This window comes from Mastomys coucha, unplaced genomic scaffold (assembly GCF_008632895.1).
Source record: "Mastomys coucha isolate ucsf_1 unplaced genomic scaffold, UCSF_Mcou_1 pScaffold15, whole genome shotgun sequence".
In the NCBI taxonomy this organism is placed as follows: Eukaryota; Metazoa; Chordata; class Mammalia; order Rodentia; family Muridae; genus Mastomys; species Mastomys coucha.
In genome coordinates this window covers 142,035,052-142,046,545 of record NW_022196897.1, presented here as the reverse complement: position 1 = coordinate 142,046,545, position 11,494 = coordinate 142,035,052, and the positions used below count along the sequence as shown (strand labels likewise).

The 11,494-nt window shown below is 42.9% G+C and overlaps 3 protein-coding genes across 10 annotated transcripts in view; 2 read left to right on the top strand and 1 right to left on the bottom strand.

Moving 5' to 3' along the window:
* Positions 1-2,887, top strand: part of Rbm39 (RNA binding motif protein 39) — a 32,329-nt gene extending 29,442 nt beyond the window's left edge. For 5 of the 8 annotated variants that reach the window (XM_031372473.1, XM_031372479.1, XM_031372475.1 and 2 more), the window contains 3 exons: positions 953-1,058; positions 1,783-1,861; positions 1,949-2,886. In XM_031372473.1, coding sequence (XP_031228333.1) covers positions 953-1,058; positions 1,783-1,861; positions 1,949-2,049 — 286 coding nt within the window. In that variant the 3' untranslated portion in view covers positions 2,050-2,886. Of the gene's footprint in view, positions 1-952; positions 1,059-1,782; positions 1,862-1,948 lie in introns of all 8 variants that reach the window. The other 3 variants (XM_031372480.1, XM_031372476.1, XM_031372474.1) reach the window with 2 other exon arrangements.
* Positions 2,888-4,332: 1,445 nt separating this feature from the next.
* On the bottom strand, positions 4,333-6,213 carry Romo1 (reactive oxygen species modulator 1). Its single transcript, XM_031372482.1, has 3 exons — positions 6,103-6,213; positions 5,793-5,923; positions 4,333-4,524 (listed from the first exon to the last, which is right to left on the bottom strand). The coding sequence occupies exons 2-3, from the start codon at positions 5,921-5,923 to the stop codon at positions 4,416-4,418; spliced, it is 240 nt and encodes a 79-aa protein (XP_031228342.1). The 5' UTR covers positions 6,103-6,213; the 3' UTR covers positions 4,333-4,415.
* Positions 6,176-11,494, top strand: part of Nfs1 (NFS1 cysteine desulfurase) — a 22,139-nt gene continuing 16,820 nt past the window's right edge. Inside the window, exons 1-3 of the mRNA XM_031372481.1 lie at positions 6,176-6,367; positions 6,915-7,006; positions 9,095-9,211. Of these exons, the coding sequence (XP_031228341.1) occupies positions 6,247-6,367; positions 6,915-7,006; positions 9,095-9,211 (330 nt within the window). The 5' untranslated portion in view covers positions 6,176-6,246. The remainder of the gene's footprint in view (positions 6,368-6,914; positions 7,007-9,094; positions 9,212-11,494) is intronic.

Genomic DNA, 11,494 nt, shown 5'->3' with positions numbered 1-11,494 from the left:
CCTTTTCTATCTGCCTGATTATTAAATGGGTTTAGCTGGTGGCTTTATGTAGAATTCTGATCATTATTAAAGAGCAACATATATATATATATATATAGTACATAAATATAAGTATGTAAGTATAGCATATATGTAAATATAGTAAAGCAACCACAGTTTGTCAGGTTTTGTGTGTGTGTTTTATTTTTTTTTGGTTTTGCAAGACAGGGTTTCTCTGTATATAGCTCTGGCTGTCCTGGCAGAGGACTCTGTAGACCAGGCTGACCTCGAACTCAGAAATCCGCCTGCCTCTCCCTCCCAAGTGCTGGGATTAAAGGCCTGCACCACAACCACCCAACAGCCCTGTTGATCTTAATAATGACCTCAGTAAGAGCCACAACTTGTCTTAGTTGCTGAGTCAACTCCGCAAAGTTTATAGTAAACTTGGTGTAAAAATAACTCTAATGGGAGCCTCTTGTGCATCTTTCTTATGTTTTTATGAGAATTAGCATCTTAATTTAAAGAACCTGTTTAGGCCGGGTGGTGGTGGCTCACACCATTAATCCCAGCACTTGTGAGGCAGAGACAGGCGGATTTCTGAGTTCCGGGACAGCCATGGCGATCCAGAAAAACCCTGTTTCAAAACCAAAATAAGTAAATAAATAAAAATAAAGAGCATGTTAAGGTGTGAGTGGATGGCTAGAGCGAGATCATGTTAACCAGTCCAGAAATTGCTATTTCATAAGGAGAGTAGAAGGCAGATTAGATGGTTCACTGTTAGTAGAAGGCAGATTAGATGGTTCACTGTTAGTAAAGGTACTTGCTACGAAGTCCGAATACTAGAATTCGATCCCTGTTACTGCTGTGGAAGCTGAAATGGATTCTTATGTTTGATGGTCCCCATATATACCCATATACATACACAATGTCAGTACTTGAATATAGTTTCATTATTTTTGTTACTTTTTTACAGAGAAGAAGAAGTTGGATGGGATACAGAGATTAAAGATGATGTCATTGAAGAATGTAATAAACATGGAGGAGTCATTCATATTTATGTTGACAAAAATTCAGCTCAGGTAATTTGATTTTCATTCTTCAAGACAGTGGTTATTTGTGTAATATACTTCCCCAAGTGTTGGGATTGAAATATATACTTTTCTGTATCTTACTTTTCATACAGTTAGGCCATGTGATCGTCACTGTATCCACCCTTAGGTTTTATTTCCTTTTCTTTGACTTGGTTTTGGTTTTTCTTTTGAGATAGGGTTTCTTTCTGTAGTCCCATCTGTCGTGAAACTCTGTACACCCCAAATTCAGGAATCCACCTGCTATTCTGTCTTTTTTTTTTTTTAATGCATTGATATGTGTAGCCTTTTAATGAAGTTAGCTCTTTTCTGACTCACCTTCCCATGTTCTGGGATTTATTATAGGCCTGTACCACTATGCTTGCTTAGTGGTTATTTCCTGAAAGGAACTTCAATGTGCTAGCTAAATACACGCTCCAAAACAAAGGCAAGTTCAAAATAATGAAAATTTGATGAGAGTAGTAGCTAATTTGCATCACGTACCCTGGAACTCCTGACAGCTTCTTTACTCTTTACATAGAAATCGGGGGTGGGGGAATAGGGCAGAGAGATCAATGAGAAGACACTACATTTTTCAAAAACATTTGATAAATTGAACACAAGGTATTAGAATAAATAATCTGTGAAGGACAAGTCTGCAGTCATCTTCGATATACATTTGAGAGTATGTGCTCAGCGGTTGTTTCAATTATTTTTTTTCTTTTGATTCTTTTAGGGCAATGTGTATGTGAAGTGCCCATCTATTGCTGCAGCTATTGCTGCTGTCAATGCATTGCATGGCAGGTGGTTTGCTGGTGAGTAACTGCTACCAAGACTTGAAACACCAAGTGATTAACATTGAGTAAAAAGGGCTCACCCAACTTTTTTCTTTTTGCCAACAGGTAAAATGATAACAGCAGCGTATGTACCTCTTCCAACTTACCACAACCTCTTTCCTGATTCTATGACAGCAACACAACTACTGGTCCCAAGTAGACGATGAAGGAAGATACAGTCCCTTATGTATATAGCTTTTTTTTCTCTTGAGAATTCATCTTGAGTTATCTTTTATTTAGATAAAAATAAAGAGGCAAGGGTCTACTGTCATTTGTATACAACTCCTGTTATCTTGAAAAATAAAAATGTTAACAGGAATGCAGTGTGCTCATTCTCCCTAACTAGCAAATCCTACTTTATGCAAAGCTGTTCTCTTGTTCTGCTGTTTTAAATGTCCATGTAGAAATTACATTAAGGATCTATAGAATAGCTCTAGGGGAACAAATGTGCTTTCTGTATAAAGGCAGACAGGTAATGTTTTAATGTTTCAGAAACCTAACTTTTTACACAGCAGTTACATATCACATTCATATATTTGGCTCATGGTTCAGCAAAGGTTTCCAGAATACACTTTTAGTGTGTGAAAAGCGGCTAAATGACTGCTTAGCATTTGACCTTGGACATTTGGCAAGAAGGGGATTTCAAAATATTTCTTGATGGTAATTTTTTCAATTAATGTATCTGTAAAAGTTTCTTTGTAAATACTATATGTTTTAGTGTGTCTTGAGATTCCAAACAAAATGATCCATGCATTTCCTCAAGGTGGTTGATGTAACAGTAAAGCAGTCTTGGGCAAGAGATAGGAAATGCAGAAATAGGTTTTGTCTGGTTGCATATAATCTTTGCTCTTTTTAAGCTCTGTGAGCTCTGAAATATATTTTTGGGTTACTTCAGTGTGTTTGACAAGACAGCTTGATATTTCTATCAAACAAATGACTTTCATATTGCAACAATCTTTGTAAGAACCACTCAAATAAAATTCTCTGAAAAAGGCCACAAGAAAATTTTCGTTTTTCAAATTTTTTCATGTCACAAACTTATGCATAGGCTATCATGATATCTTTTTTTTCTCGTCTCTCCTTGTTTTCAAGTTAGTGTCTCAGCATTATATAGGTCAGATTTACCAAAGACTGAAGATGTTATTCCCTCAACATGTGGGCTGCTGTCAAAGTGTAGGTATTTGTCTCAGCATACATGCCTAGAATAAGCTTACTTAATTCTGTTTTAGGGAATGTCTGTCTAATCTAAGTCATATCCAGTGTTGTCCCCTACCAAGTATGTCATCTCCATAGAAGAAAACAAGCTTCCCCTTGGAAATGTGCTCGTTCTGCTCTGCATGTGTGTGGGTTGTCTTTAGCAGTGGAGTTCTCTGAAGTTGTAAGGAAGACATGTTTTACTGAAGACCTGTTCAAAGTGGGCTGAAAAGAGCACCTCAAACTACTTCCTGGCCCCCAGTTACTCCACTCACTCCTTCAAATGAACAGTCTTCACTCCCTTTACACCTCCCCCCTATTGTCTTGACTGTTTTAAAATTGTTACAAACCAGGATGTCCTCAAATTCTGCTCCTTTGCTTCTGACTTTTTTTTTTAAAAAAAATGTTTTACCTGTGATCATTGTTGCTGAATGTGTGAACCACATATATATTTGGTACTTGTGGAGGTCCTCAGGAATTGAGCTTTTAGATGGTTGTGAAACAGTAGGTGCTAGGAATTGAAGCCTGGTAATGCCCCCTGCCTTTTTTTTTTTTTTACAATTGGCACAATATGCATTCTAATGGGCTACTTACCCTTTCATAGCAGAGCAGTTGAGACAAATGTAGGAGGCTGTGTATTGGAACAGGGGAACTAAGCATGACTTAGAAAAATGAATATGACCTAATTCGGTGTCTAAAGCTTGCCAACCAATACATCTTTTATCCTAGATAGGAAGAAAGAGCAAAACTTTGTTTCTTGAATAACCTTTTCAGAAAAGCATTTTGAATTGTCAATTTTATTGGGTAATAGAGTTCTGAACAAGTCATAGTTGAGTAATCCTAAAAATTAACCAAGGCCAGTCAGCTTTGGATTCTTGGCAATCACAGGGGTATCCTGTAGGAATTTTGTTAGCTGCCTACATAATTAAAATGTTGAATGTTGATGCTGGCGATGTCTTTTCTGAACTAGACGATCATATACAATGTACTACTGTGACAGGACACCTGAACCAGGAGTTTTTGAGTGGTTTTAATTATGTGTCTTCCAGCGTCAGAGTTCTTGGATAAAACAACTGTGTCAACAACAAGCCTGGGTAGAGATTAGTTATGTGTACCTTGTGTTTGCAGAGGACAGGCCATAGGGAAGTAGAACTACACAATGTTGGGTCACCACTGAGGTGGGTACTGGGATTACAAAACCTCTAGGTCTAGGAAATACACTAGGTCTTTGGAGTAAAAGTAGACTGATTGAAAAGTAGACTGAAGGAAAAACTTTATTATTGTACAAGTGTCGAAATGGATCGTGAAGTTTAGGTGTAGCAGGGCATCTGGACCCTAATTAGCATCGTATGCCCATTCCAATGGCCATGAAAGTGCCAAAGGTGCCTCCACTCTGCATCATGGTTTTTCCAATGCCGCCCATCAGCTCCCGACCCCGCATTCCAATCCTGAGAAGAAAACCAAGAAAGCCATTTGGGAATACAAATACAGGAAGAGAGATTTGAACTAATTACACACTTTATAATCTGTTGAAGTACATTAAGCACTTAGAGTTTCTTAAAGTGCTATTCTTCCCCACATAGGATTAGCAACGACATGGGAAATATCTATCCCTGGTCTCTAGGACCTGTGCTGAATGCTGCATTAGTTTGTAGGTTGTAAAGATAAAGGATGAAGTACATGGGCCGTCATGTTTGTGCCTCTATGATATACATTGTCCAGTAGCCATTTTTCTTCTAGATGATTCCTTTTTTTTTTTTTTAATAGTATAGAGTTTATTCAGGGCATGGGGAGGGTAAAGAGGGTAAGAGAGTCAGAGAAGAAGAGAGTAAAGACATACAGGCCCACCATGACCATGTGGAGAGAGGGGGTAAGGGAGGCAAGAGCTTTAGGGTAAGGGGAATGTTTAACCAAGATTAAAAGTCAAGCTTTGCTGGGCGGGGGTTAATCCCAGCACTTGGGAGGCAGAGGCAGGCAGACATCTGAGTTCGAGGCCAGCCTGGTCTACAAAGTGAGTTCCAGGACAGCCAAGGTAACACAGAGAAACCCTGTCTCGAAAACAAAGTCAAGCTCTGCAATTCATAAATTGCATAAAGTGTTAAATGGACATTATATTTACAGATTCCGTAACTACACTCTTTGTTTATGAGACGTTTCATGCCTGGCTGTCTTGGAACTCACATTCTAGTCTCGAACTCAGGGATACTCCTGCCACTAAGTCCAGAGTGCTATTGGATTTAAGATGCTCACCGCTACTGCTCGGCGGTTAAATACAGTCCTTAGAAGTATAATTAAGCTAGGGATGGATAAATAGTGACGACCTTTAGAATAGCAGTTTATCTTAGGAGTAGAACATTCGACTACACCTAGTTCTCCGTATAGTAAAACGCTTCATCAGGTCTGCGTCATTACTCGCAGTTGGGAGTTAAAATGCCTTGCAACAATAATAATCCCTTGCTATGCAACTACGACGTGCCAGACAATTATGTAAAACATACTAATATGACTGACTCTAACAAAAGCGGAGGTAAGTGTACAGTCCTCTACTACAGTTCAGTAAACTCGGCCTCTGACCTACCTAATGACACCGTACTACAAAAGACTCAGAAAGCCATTTTGACTTTAGAGCTCCGATCCCTAAGTACTGTGCTTTCAACCTCTTCTAAGTGGACTCCGGAGTCCTCGGAAGCCAGGAAGTTCTGTCCGCGCTGCTCACCTGAGACAGGAGAAGGTGCCGAACAGCGCCCCGGCCGCCATACCCACGGCGCAACCCATGACAAAGCCCATCTTCACGCGGTCGAAGCAGCTGGGCTGGGACTGCCCGTAGGGACCCACGGCCACCGGCATCTGCGGGGAGAGGGCCAGGACAGTGAGGGCCTGGTCGCCAGCCGAGGCGTCGCCCGGCGCCCACGGCAGGGTTCCGCCGGACTGAGGACAGAAGCCAGACCGCAGCGCGCATCCACCACCCTCCTCGCGGTAGAGGACCCCGCACGCGCGACGCAGGGCACCGTCGGGCCCCACCTCACCTCGTTCTGCGCCTCGATCGCTCAGCGAGCTCCACGTCTCACACCAAAAGCTAGGCGGAGGGCGCTCGCGGTCCGCTGGATCGCTTCCGGAGCGCGGCGCAGTTACTTCCGGGAGCATGGGCTGAGGACTGGCAAACGCCGCGGATGGTGGGCTCTGTTGCAGGGAACATGCTGCTGCGAGCCGCTTGGAGGCGGGCGTCGTTGGCGGCTACCTCTGTGGCCCTGCGAAGGTCCTCGGTGCCAAGCCGGGGACTGCGCCTGCGCGGTACGTTCCCTTTCCTTTTCGCTCCGACGGTTTCTGGAGGAGCGAGCCCCCCTTGGGTTGGTGCTGCTATGCATTGCATTGTTGAGGATCCTACCCGCCGGGTTCCATTTCTCAGACGCTAAACTTTCCCGTCGCCTGGTCTCATATTTTTTTTCCGGGTGGCCATTACATTCTGCTCCGCACTTCCCTTGAGCCGGATTCTCATTCTTCAGATCTCTCCTAGCCAAGTCTTAAAGATGTTAGTTAGTTGAGCCTCCTCCAGCCGTGAACCTTTGAGGGAACCTGCGCTTTTCACTTCTCTTCCAAAGGGTTTTGCTTTTTACAGCTCATCCCACTCGGTGCTATGTAGTTTGAACATTTCCCCCTACTGCTGCCAGCGCCCTTTCCTGTGTCCGTTACTTGACTCGATGTCTTTTCAATGCGTGTTGTTGTTTGTTTACTTTGACACTGAACCTCGGCCTTCCTTAAATTGACCTCAAAGAAGCTCTGTTGTCTTGTGTGCCCTTCGTCCACGATTTCTCACTTTGCCACTGCACTCTGTTGTCAGTTGTAGATCATGCTCCCCGTTCGGCTGTTCCCTCAGAGGGAGAGGCAGTGCTGCGACCTCTCTATATGGATGTGCAGGCCACGACTCCTCTGGTAAGGACTAGCAGGGGTTCTTTGTAGTAGGAAAGGTTAGAAGGACAAATTTCACCGAAAGGCTAAATTTCTGCAGACTTGAGAGCCATTTAATGTGCTAGAAAAAGACACTACCAAGATTCAGGGGACATAGATGTTAGTTTAGTAGAAAAGGCTTTACTGGTTTTTAGCTACTGTCCTTGTTGGATCCTTCCAGGACAGGCATTATAGTTAATAGTAAATTCTCAGGTCTTGGAGCTGGACATTGTGGCATGGGGAATTTGAGTGAGCTTAAGACCAGCCTGAGCCACAACCTATGTTGTTGTTTTGTTTTGTTTTTAACTTTAAGTATATGATGAGTACACTGTAGCTGTCTTCAGATATATCAGAAGAAGGCGTTGGATCCCATCACATGGTTGTGAGCCACCATGCGGTTGCTGGGATTGAACTCAGGACCTCTGGGAGAGCAGTTAGTGCTCTTTAACTGCTGAGCCATCTCTCCAGCCCCCTCAAACCTATCTTTCAAAAAAAAAAAAAAAGAAAAAATGCCAAGAACAAACATGAGCTCTGGAGTTACTAGGCTACCATGTAGTACCTATGTGAATTTGGTAAAGTGTTGAATGAGCTGAAAGACATAGAAGTCCTGCACTTGATAGTCATTCAGTAATAATAGTTATTGGGGCTGGATATGTGGCTCATATCTAGAATACTTGCCTGGCATGTAGGAAGCCTCCAGCTCAATCCCTAGCGCCCCATAAATCTGAACTTCTGGAATCCCAGTACTTGATGGAGGCAGGAAGATCAGAATCTTAAGGCCATCCTTGGCTACTTCATCAGTTCAAGGCTAGCTAGGGATATGAGACCATTTTATTTATTTATTTACTTTTATCTTACAGTATTTGCTTGAATGTTTGTCTGTGCACCACATTAATGCATTGCCTGGGGGAGCCAGAAGCTGGAGTTAAATAGCCTCTTTTGAGCTATCCTGTGAGTGTTAGAAACTGAACCTGGGTCCTCCTAAAGAGCAGCCACTGCTGGTAACCTGAGGCCCGTTTTAAAAAAACAAAAACCTGGGGCGTGATAGATGGCTCAGTGGTTAAGAGCACTGACTGTTCTTCCAAAGGACCCAGGTTCAATTCCCAGGACCCACATGTCAACTCACAACTGTCTGTAACTTCTTCTCAAGTGCTGGAATCATGCTACCACATTGGAAAGTCACAGCTCTCTGTAAATCAGTGTGTGACAGCAATGGAAACACTGAGGGATGCAAATATAGATAGTTGAGCATTCACAAAGTCTTTGGTTGGGTCCCCTAGCACTGCATGAAGCCAGGCATGGTGCTGTATCACTCATCCCACACGACTCTAAAGTATGAGGGAGGTAGAGGCAGGAGGATTAGGATCAGAAGTTTAAGATCATCTTCATTAATAGTATATTGAGGGTATCTTAAAGTAGAGAACCCTGTCTTTAAAAAATAAGAAAAGGTAGGAAGCAGAAGCAGGCAGATTTCTGAGTTCGAGGCTAGCCTGGTCTACAGAGTGAGTTCCAGGACAGCCATGGCTACACAGAGAAACCCTGTCTGGAAAAGCCAAAAAAAAGAGAAAAGGACAAGATAGTCTTGCTGGCAGGAAGATTACTTCATTGGCTTATTTTTTGGGTACAGTGTGGGATGTTTTGAGACATGGTCTCAATACCTATGGCCCTGGCTGTCCCGGACCAACCTCTGTAGTGCAGGCCTCCAACTCTGAGATCTGCCTGCCTCTGCCTCCTGAATGCTGCCATTAGAAGTGTGTACCACCACACCTGGCAGGCTTCGAAATCCGAGGCTAGATTCTATTACATAAGACCTTATCTTTCATTAAATAATAGAAAAACCAAAGATAATGTTTACAAACTACTTGTGGGAGTGGTGGGGTGTTGTGATTAGAGGTGGTTTGGAAGTGGGCGTATTTCAGGTTGCTATTTGATTTGTGTTTGAAGAAATGGAAGGAGCAGACAGTATCTGAAAGGTTGGAAATACACGGAGCAGGATGGGCAGGTAAAGGTGGATGGAGCAGGTTCTGAACTGACTTTGGGCTCAGAGGCACTGATCTGTTTTCTTATGTTCAGGATCCCAGAGTGCTCGATGCCATGCTCCCATACCTTGTCAACTACTATGGGAACCCCCATTCTCGGACTCATGCGTATGGCTGGGAGAGCGAGGCAGCCATGGAACGTGCTCGCCAGGTTAGCACGAAGGACTCTGAGAAGTTCCATTCAGTGGTCTATGGGAGGCATTTCCTTCTTTGAGGTAGAAATAGCTGATTTTCTAGAAGAGACTCATATAGTAGCTCTGGAGTTTGATTATAAGTGTTTAATTAGTTCTCATATTCCCTAGGTAAACTACCTCTGACAAATCCTCTCATTCCTCTAAGCTTTAAACTCCTCATCTACCAAGTGGAAGGGGAAATAGTTGCTGCTGTATAAGAAAGATTATTGGGTAAACTGAGGCACTGCTGGTAAAGGTTAACACTTGTACATAACTCAAAAAATACGTAGTAAGATTTCAATAAATATATATATATATTTTATTAAAGATTTTTTTTTATTATAAATGAGTACACTGTAGCTAACTTCAGATGCACCAGAGAGGGCGTCAGATTTCATTATGGGTGGTTGTGAGCCACCATGTGGTTGCTGGGATTTGAACTCATGACCTTCAGAAGAACAGACCGTGCTCTTACCCACTGAGCCATCTCACTAGCCCCCAATAAATATATTTTTAAAAATGCATTTCGTGGGTCAATGAGATGCCTCCATGGGTACTTTAACATAATAATTTGAGTTTGATCCCTAAAATGCACATGTTATGTGTAGTTTTTTCTACACTACTTTATGCTCCTGGCTGGTTTCACATGCGTACCCACCCAGAACCTATCTCACATCCATGAATAGAAAACGCACGCATGGACTGTAGAGATGGCTCAGAGAGCAACAGTGTACTCATATACATTTAATAAGTAAGTAAATCTTTAAGGAAAAAAAAAGGAAACACACACACACTAGTTATTCTTAAAATGCCTTGGCTAACTCAGTCATTGGGTGCTCCTAAATCTTCCCCTGCTACCCCAGGCCCAGTTGGTGAAGTGGCCAGAGGCCACTTACCCATTGGTTGGCTTTATCTCCTCCACTACTGTGCTACTGTGCCCCCTTCTTCTCTCTCCCCACAACTCTCAGTGTCCCACTCTGTGACCAACCTTTGGCTACTGGCAACTTTATTGATAGATCAAAAACCAATCAGGGGCAAGAACCTTGAGCGTCAGCAAACACAGATTGCCAATTAAATCAAAGCATCAGAACCACTCTCTACATACACATGGTGCCGCATGAATGTCCTCCACCCCCAGATAAATACATGCAAAGAAAATCATTCAAAAACAAAACCATTATTTTATGCATATGGATGTTTAGTGTGCATGCATGCATGCACGTGCACACACGCACCACGCACACGTATAGTGGTAGTAGAGGCCAGAAGAGGCTGTCAGATCCCTTAGAACTAGAAGTTAAGGATGGTTGTAAGCTACCATGCGGGTGCTAGGAACTGAAACTGGGTCCTCTGTAAGAGCAGAAAGTGCTCTTAACCACAGAGCCATCTTTCCAGTTCCTTACTTGCCTGTTTGTTTGTTTGTTTGTTTGAGACAGGATTTCTCTGTGTAATAGCCCAGGCTGTCCTGGAACTTGCCTTGTAGACCAGGCTGGCCTAAAATCACAGAGATCCACGTGCCTCTGCCTCTCGTGTGCTGGGATTAATGATGTCCACCACTATGCCCAACAAAAATAATTTTTAAAAATTAAAATTATGTGTGCATATATGCATGTGTGTGTGTTTATGCATGTTCATGTACATGTATACATATGCCCCTGAGTACTCAGTGTGGAGGTCACAGGACACCTTGGGGCAGTCTCTCTCCTACCATGTGGGTCTCAGGGAATAAATCCTAGGTTGTCAGGTTTGGCAGCAAGTGCCTTCACCCACTGATCCATCTCACTGGCCCCTATTCTTAGTGCTTCAAGGCCAGTTTTTCACTTTCTTTCTCTCTCTCTCTCTCTCTCTCACTTTTAAGAATTATTATTTTATGTATATGAGTACACTGTACTCACATACATAGGATTTTAGGCCAGCCTGATCTACAAACACACCAGAAGAGGGCATCAGATCCCATTACAGTTGGCTGTGAGTCACCATGTGGTTGCTGGGAATTGAGCTCAGGACCTCTGGAAGAACAGTCAGTGTTCTTAACCACTGAGCCATCTCTCCACTCCCAGCTTTGCACTTTCATCAAAGATGGCTTGGAACTTACTATGTATTCCATACTGGCCTCAAACTCATGGCAGCTGTCTTACCTTAGCGTCCTGAGTGCAGTTGATTTCAGGGGTTCACCACTGTGCTTGGTTTGTGCAGAGCTGGAAATCAAACCTAGGGCTTCATAAATATCAGGCAAGCTGAGCTACACTGGACTTTTTTTT

Bases quoted from the DNA above. Each gene is read 5' to 3' on its own strand.
- Romo1 (XM_031372482.1), bottom strand. From the start codon at position 5,923: ATGCCGGTGGCCGTGGGTCCCTACGGGCAGTCCCAGCCCAGCTGCTTC. The intron at 4,525-5,792 runs GTGAGCAGCGCG...TTTTCTTCTCAG, and splicing joins GGCACCTTCTCCTGTCTCAG to GATTGGAATGCGGGGTCGGG.